Source organism: Phyllobates terribilis, unplaced genomic scaffold (assembly GCF_046119375.1).
Source record: "Phyllobates terribilis strain yellow unplaced genomic scaffold, ASM4611937v1 Scaffold_4__5_contigs__length_816908805, whole genome shotgun sequence".
NCBI classification, from domain to species: Eukaryota; Metazoa; Chordata; class Amphibia; order Anura; family Dendrobatidae; genus Phyllobates; species Phyllobates terribilis.
Window position 1 is genome coordinate 583,818,426 of NW_027362764.1, and position 25,677 is coordinate 583,844,102.

At 44.9% G+C, this 25,677-nt stretch overlaps 1 protein-coding gene across 1 annotated transcript; it reads right to left on the reverse strand.

The window, feature by feature from the left end:
• Positions 1-493: 493 nt before the first annotated feature.
• Positions 494-24,811, reverse strand: LOC141264688 (histamine H3 receptor-like). The gene is made up of 4 exons (XM_073676952.1): positions 24,559-24,811; positions 14,712-14,881; positions 5,147-5,747; positions 494-567 (listed from the first exon to the last, which is right to left on the reverse strand). The coding sequence occupies exons 1-4, from the start codon at positions 24,809-24,811 to the stop codon at positions 494-496; spliced, it is 1,098 nt and encodes a 365-aa protein (XP_073533053.1).
• Positions 24,812-25,677: the final 866 nt, after the last annotated feature.

A 25,677-nucleotide genomic window follows, 5' to 3' on the forward strand; every position in this document is an offset into this window, starting at 1 on the left:
TTGTTGCATCATTCCCAAGACTCATGTCTGTACTAGCTCAAAAGGGTGCTTCTACTCAATACTGAGCAAAGGGTCTTAATACTTATGACTATGTGATATTTCAGTTTTTCTTTTTTTAAAAATTTGCAAAAATTTCTACATTTCTGTTTTTTTTTAGTCAAGATGGGGTGCAGAGTGTACTTTAATGGGGAAAACAATGAACTTTTTAGAATTTACCAAATGGCTGCAATGAAACAAAGAGTGAAAAATGTAAAGGGGTCTGAATACTTTCCGTACCCACTGTACTTTCGACAATGGGAAGGAGAACCAGAACGCGATCCCCAGGCTGGAACTGTCTCAGCCTTGCCGACCGGTTGTACACCCTCCTGCGCCCGGAGAAGGTGTTCCTTACTGATGGGCATCACTTTCGCCATTCTCTCCTGTAACTGGGCGACATGTTTGATGATACTCCGGTGGGGTGTGACCTCGGCCTCCCAGGTTTCCTTGGTGATGTCTAGGAGACCCCCTGGATGCCGGCCATATAGAAGCTCAAACGGAAAGAAGCCAGTGGAGGCTTGGGGAACTTCCCTGATGGAAAAAAATAGAAACGGAAGCAGGTAGTCCCGGTCTCGACCATCCTTCTTGACGACCTTTTGAGCATTGCTTTTAGAGTCTTATTAAAGCGCTCCACCAGGCCATCGGTCTGCAGATGGTAAACGGAGGTTTGCAGCTGGTAATTCGAAGCACTTTCCACAGCTCTTTCATCACCTTGCTCATGAATGGGGTTCCTTGGTCCATCAGGATTTCCTTCGGCAGGCCGGTCCTGGCAAAGATATGGACAAGTTCCCGAGCTATGCTCCTACTGGACGAGTTCCTTAAGGGTACCACTTCGGGGTACCGCGTTGCATAGCCCATGATGACCAAAATGTATTGGTGGCCCCGGGCTGATTTAACTAAGGGGCCCACAAGGTCCATGGCAATCCTCTCAATGTGAACTTCTATCACAGGTAGTGGAACTAAGGGGCTACGGAAGTGTGAGGTAGGCACGGTTATCTGGGAGGTGGGGCAGGACCAAGAATAGATTAAGATCTCACGGTAACATCCTGGCCAATAAAACCTCCTCACTATTCTCTCCTGAGTGTAGCATCGGCGTCTCTGCCCCCTGCAAGGCCGAGACGCCATCCCACTCACCTCCTCGCTCCTCGCGCTCCCCGCTCTGCGTTCAACAGCGCTCCTCTTCCTGCTGCTGGCGCGCGCAGCTCCCCAGGCACTGTGCTCAGGGCGTCCTAAGGAGTCCCCGGCCAATAGCCGAGGGTCCTCCCATATATAAGGCACCTCCTCCAAAATGGAGGTGCCCGAGCAAAAGTTGTTGCACAGTGTTTCTTACCTCTGCTTCAGCCCTCAGGTCCCGCTGCTAGCCTGACTACCAGTCTTGCCCGCCAGCCTGTTACCTGCCTGTTACCTGCCGTGCCTGCCAGCCCGCTCACCTGGGAGCACTTGCCTGTTGCCTGCCTGTTACCTGCCGTGCCTGCCAGTCTGCTCACCTGGGAGCACTTGCCTGTTGCCTGCCTGTTACCTGCCGTGCCTACCAGCCCGCTCACCTGGGAGCACTTGCCTGTGACCTGCCTGTTACCTGCTTGTTACCTGCCGTGCCTTCCCGGAGACTCCTGCCGTCACTTGCCGTGACCACCTGCCAGCCCACCTAGAGACTCCTGACGTCACTTGCCTGGTCTACCTGATAGCCTACCTGGAGGCTTCTGCTCGCCAGCCTGCCTGCTGTGCCTACCTGTTATATCGGTCAGTCCCTGCCATCTGTACCGTGGGAGTCACCTGCTCCCTTACAAGGTCGTCCCCAGAGTAGCACCTGGTCCCTCGGCTCGGTCCCTCCCTGGTCATGGAGTCATTAGCCGCCGTACGACCAGGGTCGGTCCGAGTTGACACTTAGTTACGCCCCTCTGGGTCCCTCCTTGCACCGTAGCACAGAGGTTCCACCCCCCGGACCCGTAACAGTTTGCTTGGGCCATGGAACCCGGTGGCCCCCAAGCCTCCTCGCTTACGGACCTGTACCAGGAGGTTTCTCGTCAGAGATCCCAACAGGAAACCATTCTGAATTACCTGCGGAATGTCAACTCCCGACTGGACACGCTGTCTGTCCCACCTGTAGCCACCTGAAGTCGTGTGACTTCCGCTCCGGCAGCACCACTGCCCACCAATACAGTCACACACGCACATGCAGTCTTATAAACACACATGCAGTCACACACACACAAATGCAGTCACACACGCAGTCAGACACCAGCAGGTATGCACACACACAGTCATGCACATGCAGTCACGTACATACGCACGCGCAGTCACGTATACACATGCAGACTTGCACATATATGGGTCACAAAAATTTGCATGCACACAAACATATACAGACATATACAAAGACACATACAGACATAAACATATTTGAAGACATTGTGACAAAGTCAATGGCAGAATACTGGAGGGGAGATATGTTTCACTGAGGCTGTTAGCCTCAGTGATGTGAAACATGGAAGTTTCTCCTGAACATTAGGTGCAGAGAGGATTAACGGCCTAGGTTTACAAGGGCATGTTTTTAGTGGATGGCGAAGTGCAGGGCAAGATGCCATCCACCATATCTCTAATCCAGGGAGTGGTGTGGACTTTAAATAGCCAGCCTTTTGACTCAGGTGGTGTTCAGTGTCTAGAGGGACTTGCTCCAGAGGGGAGCTCGCATGTGCTGTGCTGAACAGTGTGTGATTAACCCTGAGTGGCCAGACCTTGGCCGATACACGGACTGTGCTGCAACTTTGTATTTTGCTTTGCCATTTTTAGCCGAATGGGCTGTATTTTTCTTTATGGACTCCAGGTTAGTTTATGATGCTTAATAAACTGACCCTAAATTTAAAGAGACAATGTCCTGTGTCTACCTCCAGGTACAGTCAGCACAAGTGGTGGAGAATGCGGGCAAGATTCCAGGAGCATGTGTACCTGCCACAGAGAATGGTAGATGTCCTGGGTAAAGGTTATCAGCCAGCAGGAGACGTCTGACAGCATGGAAGAGCTAATCAAGCACTTGGTCCGGAACCAACAACAGCAGCACCAGCAGCACCTGCAGAGGCAGAACAACATGCGGCAGCAGCACCGGGAGCAGCTACAGCAGAAACGAGAGCAGCAACAGGGCCAGCAGGTACAGCAGGAGACAAACTCCTGATGCAGCATATCCAACTGCAGCAACGACAGATGGAGCTAGCAGGGGGAGATCCGTAGCAGGTCAACCGCCCCATCCCCAAATCCAGGTGATGACTGGAAGACGGTAAGAAGAGCATTACAAAAGATGACCCTGAGGGATGACGTTGAGGCATTCCTGACTGTGTTTGAAAGGGTGGCGGAACGGGAGAGATTGGTTCCGGAGCAGTGGGCGGAAGTTCTGGCGCCATATTTAACAGGGGAGCCGCAGAAGGCCTATTATGACCTGGCTTTGCAAGACACAAAGGTGTACGCCAAATTGAAGACTGAGATCTTGGCATGCTTGGGACTGACTCTGATTGTCAGGGCGCAACGGGTGCACTACTGGGCCTATTGCAATGACAAATCTCCCCGGTCCCAAATGTTCGACCTCCTTCACCTCGTCCAGAAGTTGTTGCAACCTGAATCTTCCTCCCCAGCTCAGATGGTGGAGAAAGTTGTCATGGACAGATTCATATACTCCCTTCCGAGGTGGTAGAGAGTTATTTGGGGAAGCAAGGGGACGTAGCATCTCCATACTGGAGTTCGCAAAAGGGCGGACACCCAAAAGAGGGGCTGAGATGGCGTTCCAGGAATTGAAACTCGCTCTGTGCAAGTTGCCAGTTTTGATTGCCCCTGACTTCAATAATGAGATCATAGTCCAGACGGATGCCTCAGAAGTCGGGGTAGGATCCGTGTTGTCTCAAGAAATAAACGGGGAGGAACATCCCGTTTTATATCCAAGCAGAAAACTTTCGGCTTGTGAGAAAAATTATGCTATTGTGGAAAAGGATTGCTTGGCCATCAAATGGGCAGTTGACACCCTGAGGTACTACCTGTTAGGTCGGAAGTTCAGGTTAGTGTCAGATCATTAACCCCTGAGATGGATGAAGGAAAGGATGGGTAAGAATGCCCGGGTGACTAGGTGGTTTTTAGCACTGCAAGACTTTAGTTTCTCAGTGGAGCATAGGCCCAGGAGGCTATATGGTAATGCTGATGCCCTGTCCAGACTTGCCGAAGAAGAAGCAGGTGGCCCTGCGCAGATGCTGAGGGAGCAGCCCGGGGCCCCCGGGCCTCCGTTGCCTGCTGGGATATCGGCGGCACACACAACATTGTAATGAGGGCAATCTGGCCATGGGCCCCCCGGAGCCTCGGGCCCCTGACGGTAGCCCAGATTGCCCTCATTATAATCCGCCTATGGTTCTAACGGATGATTACTGGACATGTGAACATAGCCTAAGATGCCATCCTAAAACAATGCCATGTAGTCAACAAGGTCTTTAGTACAGGCTGAATTGCAACTAATGTTTGTCTATTCAGATTGCATGGTTGTGTGCTTGATTTTATGCGCCTATTTGGCTTAAATACCTGAACTAAATAATTAGCAGTGGTGTGCACATACTTTGCCTATACAGTGTAGACAGATATACAAATAAAGCTACTATGTAAAATAGGTGAATATTAATATAAATATTAGTACAAACGTCATATTTTTGCACTTTTTTTACTCCCTTTTTCTGACTAGGATTGTAAGTTCTGTACATAACATGGAACTATTAAATACAACATCTTTAGTAGTTCCTAAACATCCCCCCTAGATGTGCATGAGGAAATATATCTTTTTAATGAAACCATGTACATGAAACCTTAGGTACTCAGATGGTCAGTGAGTTCCACTGTATTATTTGTATCTGAGTGTGTAAAAGCTCAAAGATCATTCTTGGCCACAGCTATGTTTTTTTAAAACAGATCAATTGTAGTAAGGTTTTCTTAAACGCAGGGTGGCAAAAAGGATACAGGAATGGATTAATTGAGGAGTTTAAGAAGAATAGCCAATTTGTGATATCATACAAAAGGGGCGACACACAAACATTACAAAACCCCTCTGCGACAATTGTTAAGAAAGAATATGGTGCCCAGCAGATACAAAAGGTAATCACAAGAATTGCTAAAGATTTCGCCATTTGCTTATCCTTGGCCAATGCAGAATTTTTTGTTAAATCAAGAGTTCCTCCTCCATTTGCCTCTTCATTTCTTCCATTTTTTGCAGCTGAATGGTGACTTTTAGTTTTAAAGATTGAAAACAAATATTGTAGGTGTCCCTTTTTGTTCTCTGCTCCACTTTCTTCATTACGTTGTGTTGAAGCTTGTGGACAGTGGGAATGATCTCTACAATCTATAACGAATACATCATTGTTCCTCTTGTCTCCATATAAATCACTAGAGCTAGGACTACTAGAGTTTTGTACTTTACCCTTCATTCGACTTCTTATATTAAAATAAATACTAAGGTTGAAAAAGACTATTATAGATATCGGCGTGAAGAAGTCAAAAATAGAAGAATAGAGCATGTATCGACCTCCATAGAAAAATTCTGGGTTACATTCATTTTCTGGTATCACACTATAACCCACCACATATTCCCAAAAAACAATTGCTGGTCCAAAATTTAGGAAAGCTATAATCCATACTACTGCCATCTTCATCAAAGCTGGTTTCAGTTTGTGTTGCTGATCCCTATACTTTACCTACAAAAAAAAAGTGATCAGAAGTAAGCTCAAAATAAATTTTATTTTCTATTTTCGAAGCTATTTGAGACAATGTGCAAAGTTTCCATTTACATTCTATTTTTTCGGCATTGTGAATATATAAATCACTTGGCCTTGCTAAGATAGGATACATCAATTAATCCATTAAAAGGTTTATCAAAGACTACAGTGTTATGTAAAAGCTTGGGCACCCTGGTCAAATTTACTGTTATTGTGAACAGTTAAGCAAGTTGGAGATGAAATGATCTCTAAAAGGGCTAAAGTTAAAGATGACACATTTCCTTTGTATTTTAGGCCAAAAAATTTATATATTGTAATTTTTTACATTTTAAAAATTACAAAAAGGAAAATGGGCCAATGCAAAAGTTTGGGCACTTTTGGAAATTTGTGTGCTCAGATAACTTTGACCAAGGTTTCATACTTCAATTAGCCTGTTAGGGTTATGGCTTGTTTATTATCATCGTTAGGAAAGGCCAGGTGATGCATATTTCCCAGCTTTATAAAAACCCAGCCTCCTCTAACCTTGTGCCCAAAAACAGCAGTTATGGGTTCTCCTAAGCAGCTGCATAGCACTCTAAAAATGAAAATGGTGGAGGCCCACAAAGCAAGAGAAGGACATAAGAAGATGGCAAAGCGTTTTCAAGTTGCCCTTTTCTCAGTTCGAAATGTAATTAAATGGCAGTTAATAGGAACAGTGGAGGTCAAGATGAGGTCTGGAAGACCAAGCAAAATGTCAGTGAGAGTGGCTCGTAGGATTGCTAGAGACGCAAATCAGAACCCCCTCTTGACTGCAAAATACCTTCAGAAAGATTTAGCAGACTCTGGAATTGTGATACATTGTTCTACTGTTCAGAGACACCTGCACAAATATGGCCATCATTGAAGTGCCATCAGAAGAAAACCTCACCTGCATCCTCATCATAAAATTCAGCAAGCATCAGAAGTATGCAAAAGAACAACTAAACAAGCCTGATGCATTTTGGAAACAAGTCCTGTGGACCGATGAGGTTAAAATAAAACTCTTTGGCCACATTGATCAAAGGTATGTGTGTAGAAAAAAGGGCACAGAATTTCAGGAAAAGAACATCTCGCCAACCATTAAGCATGGAAGTTTATCAATCATGCTTTTGGGTTGTGTTGCAGCCAATGGCACGGGGAACTTTCACTGGAAGAGGGAAGAATGGATTCAATAAAATTTCAACAAATTCTTGATGCAAACATAACGCCATCTGTAAAAAAGCTGAAGTTGAAAAGAGGATGGCTACTACAAATGTCAAAATTAACAACAGACTATCTCAAAAGGTGCAAGCTGAAGATTTTACAATGGCCCTCACAGTCCTCTGATCTGAACATCATTGAAAATCTATGGCTAGACCTCAAAGTAGCAGTGCATGCAAGACGACCCAGGAATCTCACAGAACTGGAAGAATTTTCCAAGGAAGAAAGCATGAAAATCCCTCAAACAAGAATTGAAAGAATCTTGTCAAGCTACAAAAGCATTTGCAAGCTGTGATACTTTCAAAAGGGGGTGCTACTAGGTACTAACCTTGCAGGGTGCCCAAACTTTTGCATCGGCCCATTTTCCTTTTTGTAATTATTAAAATGGAAAAGATGAAAATATATATATATATTTTTTGTCCCTAAAATACAAAGGAAATGTATCATCTTTAACTTTAGGCCTTTTAGAGATCATTTCATCTTCAACTTGCTTAACTGTTCACAATAACAGTAATTTTGACCAGAGGTGCTTAAACTTTTACATGTCACTGTATATTATTTTTTTTACTGTGGGCCTAAGAACCAACAAGCACTGACCACTTCTACAATAATTCTGTGCCTGATGTCGCGTCGACAGACTAGCAACTTCTCTTCTGATCTACTCTGTTGACAGGGCGTGACTGCTGATGTCATGCTGATTGAAAGCCGGCTCTGCGCTGCCTAACTGCGGGAACTCGACTGTCAATCAGCTTGACGTGGCAGGTACACCCCGTCGATAAAATAACACAGGAGAAGAAGAGCTACTCTGTGGATGGGGAGCAGCTAAATAACCATCAGGAGAGGTCAGTGATCCCTCTTAGCCTGTGCTGGAAGGAATAGGCAGGTAGTTGACCTACCTGTTAGTTTTTTGGCTCATAATAGTAAAAACAATTTTAGTCCTGGATAACCCTTTTAAATATAATATTCATTGTAAATTAAAAAAGTGTGGTATTAATATAATCATAACGACCTGAAGAATCAGTTTGCCAGGTAATTTTTTGTGCATAGTGAAACTAAACAACGGCAAAATTGCATTCATTATTTCACCTAATTTAAAGGGAATCTGCCACCTCATGTTATATAAGATAATCTCTGGAGGCAGAGTTATCTTCCAGCCAACATCCGACCCATAGCTTGGAAGAGGTCATTTACATATAAGAAAAATTAGGATTTCTCTGGAATAAGACATTGGATTACAGATATCAAGGTATCATTTTATTCAGCATCCCATGACCTTCATGCCCATATAGACGGCTTAGGAGGGTTGATCCTACTGACATATTATCTTTAAAGTTTTTTTCCCTCTTTTTCAGTACATTATATAGTAAAATGATGGTGGCATTGAAAGCTACAACTTAGCAGGTATAGCTCTCAGTATTCAGAAAAGGAAACCAAGAATACTTTTTTAAATTGTTAAAAAAAAAACTATATAAATTTAGTATCACTGTAATCAAACTGACCTGTAGAACAAAGCTGCTAGGTTATTTTTACCATAAAGTGAAAGTTGCAAGAACAAAAAGCAATGTCAGAATTGCAGTGTTTTATTTATTTTTTTTCATATTCGGCTCCTTTTTTAACCGCTTCCCGACCGCCCGCTGTAGATAAACGTCCGCGCTGCCTGGGCTCTGTGCAGCGCGGACGTTTAAAAATGGTGGGTGGTCGCGCAGCGCTCAGGACCCCCAGGGTCTTGCAAGCGCTGCGGGAGCGGTGCAGAGCGATAGCTCTGACAGGGAACATCATCGGGACCTGATTGGATCAGGTCCCAGTGATGTTAACCCTTTGTTGTCTTCTATATGCCGCGATCTATAGTGATCGCGGCATATAGAAGACAGCAGGAGGAGAGGGGGTCGTCCACTTACGTCTCCGACGGCCCCCTTATACCTTCCAGGACCTGACGTTGCTATGGCAGCTGGAGGACACATGACCGCCTCCAGATCTGCCATATATGGTGTCCTGCCTGGCTCAGCCTGCAGCTGAAGCCAGGCAGGAGACTGACTGTGAAACAGTCAGGGAAGATCTCATGTAATGTAATACATGTCTATTACATTACATGAGATCAGTGATCAGAAAAATAAAAATTAATGTCCCATACAGAGACTAAGTAAAAATGTAAAAAAAAAGTAAAAAAAAATGTTTTTAAACTGTTAAAAAAAATTACAAAATAAATAAATAAAATATTAAACCGATAAATCCGTATATTTATGCAAAAATAAAAAAAGTACACATATTTGGTATCACCGCGTCCGAAACAACCCGAGCTATAAAACTGTAACACTAATTAACTCCTTCTGTGCACACCGTAATAAAAATAAATAAAAAACGGAGCAAAAAACTATGCTTTTTCCTCATATCGCCAAACAAAAAGTGGAAAAAATGCGATCAAAAAGCAAAATGGAAATAAAAATGGTACCGCTGAAAACGTCATCTTATTCCGCAAAAAACAAGCCGCCATACAGCTCCATCAGCCGAAAAATAAAAAAGTTATACCTCTCAGAATAAAGCAATGCAAAAAAAATATTTTTTCGTTAAAATGGTTTTATTGTGTAAAAGCGCCAAAACATAAAAAAATATACAGTAAGTGTAGTATCGCTGTAAACGTACTGACCCGAAGAATAACGCTGCCTGATCACTTTTACCACACGCAGAACGGCATAAAAAAAACCTCAAAAAACAACTCCTGAATTGTTGGTTTTTGTTAATTTTACCTCCCAAAAAACGGAATAGAAAGCGATCAAAAAATGTCACATACCCAAAAATGGTACTAATAAAAATGTCAACTCGTCCCGCAAAAAACAAGCCATCACATGACTCTGTCGGCCAAAATCTGGAAAAATTATAGCTCTCAAAATATGGCGATGCAAAAACTAGATTTTGCAAAAAAAAGCGTCTTTTAGTGTGTGACAGCTGTCAGTCATAAAAACCCAATATAAATCTGGTATCTCTGTAATCGCACCGACCCGAAGAATAAAGTAATCTAATCAGTTATATCACATTGGGAACGGCGTAAAAAATAAATAAAACCAATTCTTCACCTGCTACTGATTAGTTTATTATGTCTCCCAAAGATCGCAGTAAGGCGCAGAGCCTTACATTTATCCTGCGCTCTGCGCTGAGCACTTACCCCAGAGTTTCCGTGTAAATCTCTGAAATTTGTGATTCAGCTGGAACCCATGACGGAAGATTCCCTGTAATGAGGCAGATATAGGCACTGTGGATGCCGTCTGGCCTGGGATCCCACGGTGTCATTTGTTTTAGGCGTGCATAAAAGTGCGGCTGGCCACAGTTTTGTGCACTTCTGAAAAAAAGGACACCGCTAAACAGAGGCCAGACGGAGTCCAGAGTAACTCTGCTGCCTCATTACAGTGAATGGATCCCGCAGGGGTTTCATCTGAATTACATCACTTGGAAATTTAGATGGAAACCCCGATGTAAGTTCTCAGCCTAGAGTGCCGGATAAATGTTACGTAAAATGTTCCCAATAAAAGCTTCAACTCAGTCCTCAAAAAAAGCTAGTCCCCACTCAGGTCCGTCATCTGTTAAAAATATAAGGGACTTCCAAGTTACTGGTAGCAGAAAGGCTCTGGAAAAGCGAAATGGCCCTTGCCCCCCAAAAGAAATTCAGAAAATTTTGTGCTCCCAAATCCAAATGCCTATTCTACAATAATTTGTTCTCCAATTGTCAAATAGCACTCCGTCCCCCCCAGATCTTGCCGTATGGCTGAGCGGTACGATACAGCCACATATGGGGTATTGACACTTTTAGAAGAAATTGTGTGACACATTTCGGCACCATTTTTACCCATTGCCCTGTGTGAAAATGTAAAATCTGAGGGTAAAACATTTTTTTGTGGTAAAAATATAATTATGCTTTTTTCACTGCCCAATGGTATAAATTAAAAAACTAAAAAATACTCACTACTTCCCTAGATGAATTCCTTGAGAGGTGTAGTTTACAAAATGGGGTCACTTGTGGGGGTTTCTGCTGTTTCGGCATGTCAGCGACTCTTCAAATGTGACATGGTGTCTGCAACCTATCCCAGCCAACATAGCGCTCCTTTCTCTTCAGAAACCTGCCGTACACCAAAGCAGTGGTTTTCCCCCACATATGGGGTATCGACGTACTCAGGAGAAATTGCACAACAAATTTCATGGTGCAATTTATCCTGTTACCCTTAGGATAATGCAAAATTAGGGAATGAAAAACATTTTTTGTGGGAAAAATGTGAAAATTTTATTTTTACGGCTCAATATTATAAACTTCTGTGAAGCGGCTGGGGGTGCAAGGTGCTCACCACACATCTAGATAAGTTCCCTAAGGGGTCTAGTTTCCAAAATGGTGTCACTTGTGGGGGGTTTCCACTGTTTAGGCACATCAGGGGCTACCCAAATGCAACATGGCATCCGCTAATTATTCAAACTAATTTTACATTCAAAAAGTCAAATGGCGCTGCTTCCCTTCCAAACCCTGCCGTGCGCCCAAACAGTGGTTTTCCCCACATATGGGGTATCAGCGTGCTCATGAGAAATTGCACAACAAATTTCATGGTGCAATTTTTCCTATTACGCTTATGATAATGCAAAATTAAGGGATGAAAAACGTTTTTGTGGGAAAAATGTGAAAATTTTATTTTTACAGCTCAATATTATAAACTTCTGTGAAGCACCTTGGGGTTCAAGGTGCTCACCACACATCTAGATAAGTTCTCTAAGGGGTCTAGTTTCCAAAATGGTGTCACTTATGGGGGGTTTCCACTGTTTAGGAACATCAGGAGCTCTCCAAACGCAACATGGTGTCTGCTAATTATTCAGACAAATTTTACATTCAAAAAGTCTAATGGCGCTCCTTCCCTTCCGAACCCTGCAGTGCGCCCAAACAGTGGTTTTCCCTCACATATGGGGTATCAGCGCGCTCAAGAGAAATTGCACAAAAAATTTTGGGGTCCATTTTTTCCTGTTACCCCTGTGAAAATAAAAAAAAATTGGGTCTAAAGTAACATTTTTGTGAAAAAAGTTAAATGTTAATTTTTTTCTTCCACATTCCAAAAATTCCTGTGAAACACCTGAAGGGTTAATAAAGTTCTTGAATGTGGTTTTGAGCACCTTGAGGGGTGCAGTTTTTAGAATGGTGTCACTTTTGGGTATTTTCTGTCATAAAGACACCTCAAAGTGACTTCAAATATGATGTGGTCCCTAAAAAAATGTTTTTGTAAATTTTGTTGGAAAAATGAGAAATCGCTGGTCAACTTTTAACCCTTATAGCTCCCTAACAAAAAAAAAATTTGGTTCCAAAATTGTGCTGATGTAAAGTAGACATGTGGGAAATGTTATTTATTAACTATTTTGTGTGACATATCTTTCTGATTTAAGGGCATGAAAATTCAAAGTTTGAAAATTGCAAAATTTTCAAAATTTTCGCCAAATTTCCAAATTTTTCACAAATAAACGCAAGTGATATCGAATAAATTTTACCACTATCATGAAGTACAATATGCTACGAAAAAACAATCTCAGAATCAGGGGGATCCGTTGAAGCGTTCCAGAGTAATTACTTCATAAAGTGACAGTGGTCAGAATTGAAAAAATTGGCCCGGTCACGAAGGCAAAAACAGGCTCTGGTGCGAAGTGGTTAATTTGCTTCCTATTTTTCACTACATGACATTGTGAAATTAATAGTGTCATTGAAATCAACAACTCATCCCACATATAGCAAGTCTTTATGTGGCAGTGCCAATGGTAAAGTAAAAAAAGTTAGTGCCCTTGGAAGAAGGTGGAGGGGGGGAGATTGAACAAAAACGCAAGATTAAAAATGGGCTTGTCCCAAAGGGGTTAAACATGGACAGTAGAACTTTGTTTCCTGTACATTCTCGCTTTCTGTATGATACACAATAGACGAACTATATAATTAAAATGTCACCTTGTCATATGGCTGCTTCTTCTGATTCACTGGGTGCTGTGTGTATGGCAGATCTGTTACTATCTTTGGGCCCTGTGATACTGAGCTTTAGTCTGTACAATGTACACTGGAATGGAGCATGCACGGGCTGAACACAGCTGCAATGTGCCATGTGGCTGCAGCCTGCCAGATGGGATGTCAGAAATTATAAAGTGAGAAAAAGTTCATAAAAAAGTTTATTTTCATTTCTAGTAAAATGGGCACTTATAGCCAATGAACAACAAAAACAACTAGATGACCACTTTAGGGTGTTTTTATTACACACTTGCTTTTATAAATGGTGCCTGTGTTCCACTAATAGCTCAACGTTTCTAACAGTTATTTGTTAAAAAATATAAAAAAGGAATAGGAAATGTTCCCCCTAAATCTCTGGTGGCTACAAACCAGAGTTTGCCCACCCAAAAATGTATGTGGCATAAGAGGATACAGAATATGTGCAGATGTAGTCTCACTATTTCTGGCTATGATTTGGTTAATAGTGTATATATAAGATGTATATATATAATGCAATGAGTAAGGACGATGTATATTAATGGTGTATAAATAAGATGTACTGTATATATACAGAATTATGCATATATTCACCATATACAATATATGTTTATGATGTATATATAATATGTATATATAATGCAATGAGTAAAGACGTAGTTTGAAATGCGTCTGCTGTTTCTAGGTGATGGATTGGATTTTAACCCCTTAACAACATGTGCCTTACATGCACGGCACATGTCGGGTCTCTCCCTTTGCCCTGGGCTCCGGCGATGAGCCCACACCTTTCCGGGGACATGACAGTTGATCTGATCAGCTGACATGTGCCCCTAACAACCGCGGGTGGAATCGCAATCCACCCACAGCAGTTAACATATTAAATGCCGCTGTCTCAATCTCAATCAATTTTTTTTTTAAATAAATAAATAAAAGTTTAACTCATCCCCTTTCGCCCCATTCTAAATAAAACAATAATAAAAAAAATCAAATATACACATATTTGGTATCGCCACGTTCAAAATCGCCAGATCTACCAATATATAAAAATAATGAATCCGATCGATAAACGGCGTAATGAGCAAAAAATAATCAAAACGCCAAAATTACGTTTTTTTGATCGTTGCAACATTGCATTAAAATGCAATAACTTGCAATCAAAACATCGGATCTTCCCCAAAATGGTATCAATAAAAATATCAGCTCAGCGCGCAAAAAATAAGCCCTCCACCAGCCCCAGATCCCAAAAAATGGAGGCGCTACCGGTCTCGGAAAATGATGACTTTTATTTATTTTTTTAACAAACTTTGGATTTTTTTTTCACCACTTAAGTAAAAAAGAACCTATACATGTTTGATATCTACAATCTCGTAATTACCTGGAGAATCATAATGGCAGGCCATTTTTAGCATTTAGTGAACATGGTAAAAAAAAAATTGCACTTTTTTTGCAATTTCACCGCACTTGGAATTTTTTCCCTGTTTTCCAGTACATGATATGGTGAAACCAATGGTGTAGTTCAAAAGTACAACTCGTCCCACAAAAAATAAGCCCTCACATGGCTATATTGACAAAAAAATAAAGAAGATATGACTCTGGGAAGAAGAGAGCAAAAAACGTTAGCGCAAAAACGGAAAATGGCCCGGGATTAAAGGGGTTAATGAATTTACAATAAACTTCTGAATTTCTGAGGATCCTTTTGCTGGATATGCCATTTGTTATATGTATATATATAAGATACTTACAGCTTTGGTGACGGCCATAAAACGGTCACAGCTGATGAGAACAATATTATATATTGTACACTGGCACAAGGTATAATCAACAGTGAGCCAAAATTTACAGATGCTTCTTCCAAGGACCCATTCTCCATTAATAATGTAATAGTTAAAGTACAGTGGAAGAGTGAAAGAACCTAAGGGAAAATAACATGTTTTTTTAGGTGTTAATGGACTATTCAGTTTATGTAATGACAATAAATTACTACATTATTATACTTTATAAATCAATTTTTATTATTTTTTTACACTGCATAGTAATGTTCAAATACTACATCAGTATACTACAACAATAACACAAAGGAAGTGAAGATGACTATGGTTCATGGCTTAAGGGTCAGTACATTTTTATTTCTATGTATATCAGTCGTATAATTTACCTCTTAGGGAAAAGTGGGCAAATTATTTATAACTGCTACTGTAAAAAACAGATTGCATGCGGATTGCGTACAGATGTCAAGTGAGAAAAAAATTGTCCAATTTTTCTGGATGAAGCTGATGATTTTTTATACGGTCATGTGTACTTAGCCTAATAGTTACTGGTCATTGTAGACTGCCTACTAAGATAATGGAGACCATGGATTCTTAATGATTTCTTAAACTAAGCAACCATTTTAAATAATTCTACAGGACATATTATAAGAAATGTATTCAACAACAAATTAAATAGCTCATAAACTACATGGGGAACTTGATTGTTTTCGTTAGCGAGACATCCTTTATGAACCTTTTTTATAGGTATAACTTTCTAATTGTAACACATTTATTGTTTAGTCTGTTATGACCACAGAATTGTCTTTGATATAATTATAAACACTTATTCACACCTAGGGCCCAATTAATTAAGAGAGGTGTTTTGTTTTACCCCACTGTAGGTGTTGGGTGGGCTTGCCAGATATCTGGCTAAAACTCCTTGATGAATTGCGGCCTTATTGTTCTAAAAGGTACCTTATGTTTTTTTTGTGTATTTATATTGCTTGTCTATGTGAATGTACAGTTTGCTCATTGGTTTTGACTGTGTTATGTTTAAAAAATATTTTCAGTACTTCTTTAAAGTGATTTTTTTTTTCTGGGAAAAAAACGAACTAACATCAGTTCACCAGTGTGAAGAGTACCCTTAATGAGGGTGCCGTGCACGGAGGCATCAGGCTGGCTCCTGAGCTGAGAAACCATGGAAAAAGAGAGAAAATCCAGCAACCGCAGAAATATATAAAACATCACATTTATTAAAAAAATGAAAAAAGAAAAAATTGTAAAAAATATTAAAATAGCATAGTTACATCCGGGTCTACGTGTTTTGAGCTTTCACAGCTCTTATAGACTAAGAGCTGTGAAAGCTCTAAACACATAGACCCGACTTTACTATGCTATTTTAATATTTTTCCCACCTTTTCTTTTTTTAACTGTTCTAATAAATGTGATGTTTTATATATTTTTGCGGCTGCTGTATTTTCTCTTCTTTTTCCATGATTTTTTTAGCTGGCTAAAGAAAGGCATTTTATCTGGAAAACAGTTTATCTATAAATTCCATAAGGGCACATATATAGATAATACAGTGTAACATACCTGGCGGCGTCCTTGCATAGTGGTCCATCTCCCACTGTGCAAGAGCGCGCACTTGATCTCCTGTCCAGAATGTCTCTCTGGCTTCCCTCCATGCTGTCTGTTTGTGTCTGTTTCTGCTGCTTAAGGGCGGCGCCCGATCACTTCCTGCTTTTTGTACCTGCTGTGGGTCACACCCCTTGTGCGTCCTCAGCCTATTGCTGTCTGTCACCTGGTATATAGCTCAGCTGCGCCCATCTATCCCTGCCTGAGCATAGTGTTTCTTTCAGTGTGTGCTTGCACTCTGAAGGTGCCAGGTCCCGTTCTGTGTTCTCTTGTCTGCCTATCCTGGAGGCTGTATTTCCAGGCCTGTCTGAACACGCTCCTGGCCTGTTCCTCCTGCCTTCTAGGGGCCGATTACCTAGACCTGTTCCTGTATCTTGTCTGACCTGTCTGAACACGCTCCTAGCCTGTTCCTCCTGCCTTCTAGGGGCCGATTACCTAGACCTGTTCCTGTATCTTGTCTGACCTGTCTGAACACGCTCCTAGCCTGTTCCTCCTGCCTTCTAGGGGCCGATTACCTAGACCCGTTCCTGTATCTTGTCTGACCTGTCTGAACACGCTCCTAGCCTGTTCCTCCTGCCTTCTAGGGGCCGATTACCTAGACCTGTTCCTGTATCTTGTCTGTCCTGTCTGAACACGCTCCTTGCCTGTTCGTCCTGCCTCTCTGGGGGCCGTATTCCCAGACCCGCTCCTGTATCCCGCTGCAGTGTCGGTCTCCTCCGTACACTCAGTTCCAGTCTGAACTCTCTCCTATCCTTTACCTGTTTTGCCTCTATGTCCGTTCCCTTCCTTTTTCTGCAGAGTCTGAACTCGTACCTAACTCCTGCTTGTTGTCTCTGTACTCCCGTTTGTGAGTTTGTGGTCCACTCGCTACTTCACTGCAAGTACCCTGTGGGTGTCTGGCTCTGCCTTTCCCTTCCTGTCTGTTCCGTGTGAACAGAGCCCTGTCCCCCCTACTCAGCCTAGCCTGCTCTGACTCCTTTGCTCACTGCTCCGGCAGTCCTGTCCTGCCCTGCTTCTGCCCGCTGCTCCGGCAGTCCTGTCCTGCCCTGCTTCTGCCCGCTGCTCCGGCAGTCCTGTCCTGCCCTGCTTCTGCCCGCTGCTCCGGCAGTCCTGTCCTGCCCTGCTTCTGCCCGCTGCTCCGGCAGTCCTGTCCTGCCCTGCTTCTGCCCGCTGCTCCGGCAGTCCTGTCCTGCCCTGCTTCTGCCCGCTGCTCCGGCAGTCCTGTCCTGCCCTGCTTCTGCCCGCTGCTCCGGCAGTCCTGTCCTGCCCTGCTTCTGCCCGCTGCTCCAGCAGTCCTGTCCTGCCCTGCTTCTGCCCGCTGCTCCGGCAGTCCTGTCCTGCCCTGCTTCTGCCCGCTGCTCCGGCAGTCCTGTCCTGCCCTGCTTCTGCCCGCTGCTCCGGCAGTCCTGTCCTGCCCTGCTTCTGCCCGCTGCTCCGGCAGTCCTGTCCTGCCCTGCTTGTGCTCGCTGCTCCGGCAGTCCTGTCCTGCCCTGCTTGTGCTCGCTGCTCCTGCAGCCCTGTCCTGCTCTGTTCTTGCCCACCGCTTCGGGCGTTCCCTCTCTGCTGTGGTTGTCTACCGCATCTGCGGTTCTGTGACCCAGTCTGTACTGGGTCTTAACCTTTCTGTGCTCCAGCCCGTCCTTTCGGCCAGTACCTCCCTGCCTGCATACTCGCCTGTATCCACCCATCTGCATACCTGCCGTGTTTGCTTATATCCACCAGTCTGTGCCAGCCTAACCTGCCTGTTCCTTAGTCCCAGTGTGTACTGGGTCCTATCGCGCCTGTGTTCCTACCTGCTAGTGCCTCCCTGTCTGCACTCTAGCTGTGCTTGCCTGTACCCCTCTACCTGTATTGTTCCTGAGTCCCAGTGTGTACTGGGTCCTATCCCGCCTGTGTTCCTACCTGCTAGTGCCTCCCTGTCTGCACTCTAGCTGCGCTTGCCTTTACCCGCCTGCCTGCATACCAGTCGTGCCTGCCTATACCCTCCAGTCTGTGCGCCAGCCTAACCAGCCTGATCCAGTAATCCCTGTGTGGGTCAACCCCCGTGTCCGGAGTTTGACCTGGAGTAGCACCTGGTCCCTCTGCCCGGTTTCTCCCTGGTGCACTGGCGTCGTATGCCGTCGTGCCATCTTGGTCGGATCGGCCAGATACTTAGTCACGCCCCTCCAGGCACTCTCCGGTTCATGGTCCAGTGGAATCACTACAATCACACGCACACGCCGCTCAGCCCGGGCGTGTGCATAACAGCATGCTCAGGCCATGGTTCCCGTTGAGCCCCACGGCCTTCGCTCTCTGAGAAGTTTTCCAGCGAATACATGCATTAAAATAAATAAATAAATATTTTTTTTTTCCTTTAGCTGAGTTCCAGGCGAATTACGCACCCGTCCAGATGGATCTATCTGCTCTCGTTCCCGCGGATCCGCTACGTTATTATGGGGATCCTAGACAAAGTCGTGCATTTGTGGAGCAATGCATGCTACACTTCAAGTTCTACCCTCTATGTTTTCCCACCGATCGGGTTAAGGTGGCATTCATTATGTCTTACCTGGCGGGTGATGCCTTGGAATGGATCAACCCCCTATATGAAACACAGGATCCGATCCTCCTGGACCTAATGGCCTTCCTGGTGGCCTTTCTAATGGTCTTCGATGATCCTAACCCGGAGGCTCCTGCTGAAGCTTCACTTCCCAATATCCCGGAGCAGCCCCAATGGGTAATGTGTGTGGGTAGCGCAATAGTCCTCCAGCCCAATGAGACTACTGCCCACCCAGAATCCTCACAGGGTGACTACGCTTTCCGGAATACTTCTCCCAACCTCAAGAGGCAGTCCAGACGTGCTAGACGTAGAGGCAAGCCGTCACGCCAGGGTCTGTCCTCCCTGAGACCTCCTGACCCCAACCTTGAAGTCCCTACTGAAGCTTCATCTCCCTGTATCCCGGAGAAGCCCCAACGGGTAATGTGCGTGGGTAGTGCACCAGTTCTCCTGCCCGAAGAGACTTCTGCCCATCCAGACACCACACAGGAGAACTTCCTGCACCCGGCATCAGATGCTTCACCCACTTTAACCGGTGTGCATGTCCAAGGATGCTCCAAAGCTGTGGTTACCTCAGAGTCTGTGCACCTCTACTACCTGGCGGAGGACCCCCTGTTGCCTCCTGAATCCTCCGGGATACCACTCGATGACAAATGGAGAGAGAATTCTCTACACCCGGTACTCGATACTTTGTCCGCTTCGTCCTGTGAGCCTGACAATGGGTACCCCAAAGTGGTAGTTACCCCCGAGTCTCTACACCCCTCCGACCAGGCGGAGGACCTCCAGTTGTCTCCTGAACCCTTCGGGGTGCTACCTGGTAGCGAAAGGACAGAGACTCTCCTATACTCTGTACCTGATACCTCGCTCGCTTCGTCCAGTGAGTCCAACCTAGTGTACTCCGAAGCAGAGGTTACTCCCGAGTCTCTACACCCCTCCGACCAGGCGGAGGACCTCCAGTTGTCTCCTGAACCCTTCGGGGTGCTACCTGGTAGCGAAAGGACAGAGACTCTCCTATACTCTGTACCTGATACCTCGCTCGCTTCGTCCAGTGAGTCCAACCTAGTGTACTCTGAAGCAGTGGTTACTCCCGAGTCTCTACACTCCTCTGACCAGGCGGAGGACCTCCAGTTGTCTCCAGAACCCTTCGGGGTGCCACCTGGTGGTAAATGGATAGAGACTTTCCTATATCCTGGATCTGATACCTCGCTTGCTTCGTCCAGTGAGTCCGACCTAGTGTACTCTGAAGCAGAGGTTACCCGTGAGTCTCTACACCCCTCTGACCAGGCGGAGGACCGCCAGTTGTCTCCAGAACCCTTCGGGGTGCCACCTGGTGGAGAATGGACAGAGACTTTCCTATACTCGGTACCCGATACCTCGCCTGCTTCGTCCAGTGAGTCCGACCTAGTGTACTCTGAAGCAGATGTTTTCTCTGAGCCTCTGCACTCTTCTGACCCGGCGGAGGACCTCCAGTTGTTTCCTGAATCCTCCGGGGTACCACCAGAAAACAAAGAGACAGTGACTTTTCCTCATTATGTACCTGATAACCCGTCTATTTCTTCCTGTGAGCTTGACAAGATGTACCTCGAAGCAGAGATTACCCCCAAGTCTCTGTCCCCCTCCAACTCGGTGGAGGACTTTCAGTTGTCTCCTGTACCCTCTGGGGTGCCACCTGAAAATATGTGGAGAGAGACTTCCTTGTGTGCTGTTCCTGGTACTCCACCCGTTTCGTCTGTTGCTAAGGGTGGCTGGATGGGAGGTAGCATCCTAGCTACCCAGAGGAGACCAGTTTTTCCGGTGGACAGGGGAAGTGATCTCTTCGAAGTGAAGAATTGGCCCTCGAATTCCCTGCGGAAGATTCTGGCAGGCCTGAAGAAGAGGGGGCGTAAGGGGGGGGGTACTGTAACATACCTGGCGGCGTCCTTGCATAGTGGTCCATCTCCCACTGTGCAAGAGCGCGCACTTGATCTCCTGTCCAGAATGTCTCTCTGGCTTCCCTCCATGCTGTCTGTTTGTGTCTGTTTCTGCTGCTTAAGGGCAACGCCCGATCACTTCCTGCTTTTTGTACCTGCTGTGGGTCACACCCCTTGTGCGTCCTCAGCCTATTGCTGTCTGTCACCTGGTATATAGCTCAGCTGCGCCCATCTATCCCTGCCTGAGCATAGTGTTTCTTTCAGTGTGTGCTTGCACTCTGAAGGTGCCAGGTCCCGTTCTGTGTTCTCTTGTCTGCCTATCCTGGAGGCTGTATTTCCAGGCCTGTCTGAACACGCTCCTGGCCTGTTCCTCCTGCCTTCTAGGGGCCGATTACCTAGACCTGTTCCTGTATCTTGTCTGACCTGTCTGAACACGCTCCTAGCCTGTTCCTCCTGCCTTCTAGGGGCCGATTACCTAGACCTGTTCCTGTATCTTGTCTGACCTGTCTGAACACGCTCCTAGCCTGTTCCTCCTGCCTTCTAGGGGCCGATTACCTAGACCCGTTCCTGTATCTTGTCTGACCTGTCTGAACACGCTCCTAGCCTGTTCCTCCTGCCTTCTAGGGGCCGATTACCTAGACCTGTTCCTGTATCTTGTCTGTCCTGTCTGAACACGCTCCTTGCCTGTTTGTCCTGCCTCTCTCGGGGCCGTATTCCCAGACCCGCTCCTGTATCCCGCTGCAGTGTCGGTCTCCTCCGTACACTCAGTTCCAGTCTGAACTCTCTCCTATCCTTTACCTGTTTTGCCTCTATGTCCGTTCCCTTCCTTTTTCTGCAGAGTCTGAACTCGTACCTAACTCCTGCTTGTTGTCTCTGTACTCCCGTTTGTGAGTTTGTGGTCCACTCGCTACTTCACTGCAAGTACCCTGTGGGTGTCTGGCTCTGCCTTTCCCTTCCTGTCTGTTCCGTGTGAACAGAGCCCTGTCCCCCCTACTCAGCCTAGCCTGCTCTGACTCCTTTGCTCACTGCTCCGGCAGTCCTGTCCTGCCCTGCTTCTGCCTGCTGCTCCGGCAGTCCTGTCCTGCCCTGCTTCTGCCCGCTGCTCCGGCAGTCCTGTCCTGCCCTGCTTCTGCCCGCTGCTCCGGCAGTCCTGTCCTGCCCTGCTTCTGCCCGCTGCTCCGGCAGTCCTGTCCTGCCCTGCTTCTGCCCGCTGCTCCGGCAGTCCTGTCCTGCCCTGCTTCTGCCCGCTGCTCCGGCAGTCCTGTCCTGCCCTGCTTCTGCCCGCTGCTCCGGCAGTCCTGTCCTGCCCTGCTTCTGCCCGCTGCTCCGGCAGTCCTGTCCTGCCCTGCTTCTGCCCGCTGCTCCGGCAGTCCTGTCCTGCCCTGCTTCTGCCCGCTGCTCCGGCAGTCCTGTCCTGCCCTGCTTCTGCCCGCTGCTCCGGCAGTCCTGTCCTGCCCTGCTTGTGCTCGCTGCTCCGGCAGTCCTGTCCTGCCCTGCTTGTGCTCGCTGCTCCTGCAGCCCTGTCCTGCTCTGTTCTTGCCCACCGCTTCGGGCGTTCCCTCTCTGCTGTGGTTGTCTACCGCATCTGCGGTTCTGTGACCCAGTCTGTACTGGGTCTTAACCTTTCTGTGCTCCAGCCCGTCCTTTCGGCCAGTACCTCCCTGCCTGCATACTCGCCTGTATCCACCCATCTGCATACCTGCCGTGTTTGCTTATATCCACCAGTCTGTGCCAGCCTAACCTGCCTGTTCCTTAGTCCCAGTGTGTACTGGGTCCTATCCCGCCTGTGTTCCTACCTGCTAGTGCCTCCCTGTCTGCACTCTAGCTGTGCTTGCCTGTACCCCTCTACCTGTATTGTTCCTGAGTCCCAGTGTCTACTGGGTCCTATCCCGCCTGTGTTCCTACCTGCTAGTGCCTCCCTGTCTGCACTCTAGCTGCGCTTGCCTTTACCCGCCTGCCTGCATACCAGTCGTGCCTGCCTATACCCTCCAGTCTGTGCGCCAGCCTAACCAGCCTGATCCAGTAATCCCTGTGTGGGTCAACCCCCGTGTCCGGAGTTTGACCTGGAGTAGCACCTGGTCCCTCTGCCCGGTTTCTCCCTGGTGCACTGGCGTCGTATGCCGTCGTGCCATCTTGGTCGGATCGGCCAGATACTTAGTCACGCCCCTCCAGGCACTCTCCGGTTCATGGTCCAGTGGAATCACTACAATCACACGCACACGCCGCTCAGCCCGGGCGTGTGCATAACATACAGTAACACTTAGATAATGTTTGCAGGGTCATAGCTTTCCACTTATTCTGGATTCATATAAATGTAAACAGATTTTTACACAATAAAACTCCTTGTCTGGAATTTTATATATTTTTCTCGAATGTAAAATGTCTTATTTTCTTCTACATCATCTGTTGAAGAGGAAGGGGGGTTTGTATCAACGGTTACGGCACCTATGAAAAACTATGTGTGTAACGTAGTATAAGAGTGCCAACTAACCTACATGGAAAGAATAGATGTTCAGTACGGTAAGATCAGATCATATACAAAAAAATGTACACAAGAACTGTATAGTGAAAAATAGTAATTTTTTAATTAATTAAACAAAGCAGAAAAATTCATAAAAGACTGATAAAAAAGTGGGAAACAACAAGATAGTGCCAAAATGCTCCAAATGTAGCAGTAAATCACTTCACTGTTCCATGGTACAAGTGTCCTATGTCTCATAGAGCCAGATATAAACGTAGGTAAATAGAGAAGCACATATGGTACAATATCTTAGCTCCTGTGGCTGTGTGTCGCCATCTTGTGGTTTCCCACTTTTTTTTATCAGTCTTATTTTTCTGCTTTGTTTGATTAATAAATATTTACTTTTTTTTACTATATGGTTCTTGTGTAAATTTTTTGTGAATGGTCTCACCATCATTTGAAGTAGAATCGTGAATCCCTGCTGAAATTGGCAACTTTGTCCACCTTTCATCCAATATGCATCGGTGTCATTAGCCTGGTAGTACACTATATTATAATAGTGTTCTATTAGAAAAAAAAACCAGAATCTCCTTTAAGAAAGTACAGCCAGGTACAAGACGCCGTGCTTTATAAAGGCTTAGCTAGAGAGGTGATATAGATGTGTACATAAAGTGGAAATGTCATGTTTGTCACACATGGTTCATAAAAAAAAAAAATCTTGTCTTATTTTATCCAGAAGTTGGACATTTCCTGGGAAACATTTTTTGTGCTTTCCTGATTGAGTTCTGAAATAAATCTGTTCAGTACAAATACGCAGTACTTTGTATGGCGGAAAACAACTCATTTGAATGATTCAATGCTTGTATGTCCATGTGTGGATATCATCCAGGCAGGAAGACAAGTGGTTGCTATAAAATTGTTCTGCCTAAAGGTAGGTATTGAACAGAATGTGACAAAAAACACTTTGTACACTGAAAACTAATCAGGTCTGTGCCACAGAGAATAGAGAGAGTAATTTTTTTTTGGAAAAAACATACGGACACTGATATAGTATCAGAGGAGTAAAGTTGCAGGGGTCAGCATTATACTGTATAAATGAAAATTAGTTTAGCATTTTTTTTGTGAAATCCAGAAACAATAGGGATGAAAAAGTGAATGATGCTAATTTTTGCATGTGTAGATGTTGAAGCCTCAGATAGAGTCAGGTATATTTCTCTTCTTCCCTTAAATCAACAATAAATATACATTCTAATATTTTCTGTGCAGTTACATAAAAAAAAATTACTATAATTGTGTTTTCACCTGTGAAAAAGTCACTAATAGCCAAGTTTAAGAGAAAATAGTTACTTGAAGTTCTGAGTTTTTTGTTGGTCATAAACCCAAGTATGACCAACGCGTTCCCTGTGCTTGTCACGCTGATCACAAGAGACATCAGAACGGTTTTGAAGATTCTCACATCATCCACAGTTCGAGTTTTGTTAGTTTGTTCTTCACCAGCAGTAACATTTCTATCTCCAACATAATTCCAGGATCCATTGTTGTGGTAGGCAAGCATCATATGCCTCTTGGCAGGATATTACTGTGAAAACACACATACCTCTATTAGAACATTTATGTAACATAATACTTCTAAACAATTGCATACATTTTAACAGACCTTAAGATCTTCTGGCTTTAGGCAGCCAGTAAATCTATATACCTTATGGCCAGAGTTTTATCTGACATGTTTATATAGACTGATTAATTCACTGGGGACTTTTCTTCTGAGATGTATATATCCAATAATCAAAGGTAATAACCAATCCTGCAGGACTTGCTTATAATTCCCTGGTTTATGCTGGCAGGTATATCAATTTAGGAAGTGGAAAGTAATTTCAAGAATCCTTAATTTTTTCTGAATCTGATATACAGTCTTGCTCATCGTTATTGGCACCCATGAAGTTTAAGTACATAATGTGGAATATCTCCTAAAAAAAATTAATCAAGTGAAACAGTTTTTTTGTACAGAGCACTCATGTTAAATATAAAAGACCAAATTATAAGCAATAATTTAAATAAAAAAAAATAGAAGGGAAAAATAGAAAAACCTAAAGCTTGCTGTGTCACTGGTATTGGCACCCTTTACATTGATTTAGTATGGAAACACATTTTGACTCGCCTGTGGTAAATCACAAAAAGGATTCTCCTGTTATTAATTGTCGGTGCCCATGTGACATTGACGCACCCCCTGGGCCGAGTGTGGACGTGTGTGGGTTACCCGGAGCCGGGTCTCTGGGGGTTGTAGTCTCCGTGGCGGCGACCCGGTCCCGTGGCTCAGGGTGGTCAAACCAGTGGCAGTCTTTTATGGGTTTTAGGTTAATTGTCCGACTACGCCACCCGTGGATTGCGGTCAGGGTGTACCGCCGCTGCGAGGCAGTCCGC

Excerpts from the sequence above, each read along its gene's own strand:
- LOC141264688 (XM_073676952.1), bottom strand. The coding sequence starts at position 24,811 with ATGCTTGCCTACCACAACAATGGATCCTGGAATTATGTTGGAGATAGA. Across the intron at positions 14,882-24,558 it reads TATTAGTGACTTTTTCACAG|GTTCTTTCACTCTTCCACTG; the intron begins GTGAAAACACAA and ends ATTTTCCCTTAG. Across the intron at positions 568-5,146 it reads AATTCTTGTGATTACCTTTT|GGAAGTTCCCCAAGCCTCCA; the intron begins GTATCTGCTGGG and ends TTTTTCCATCAG.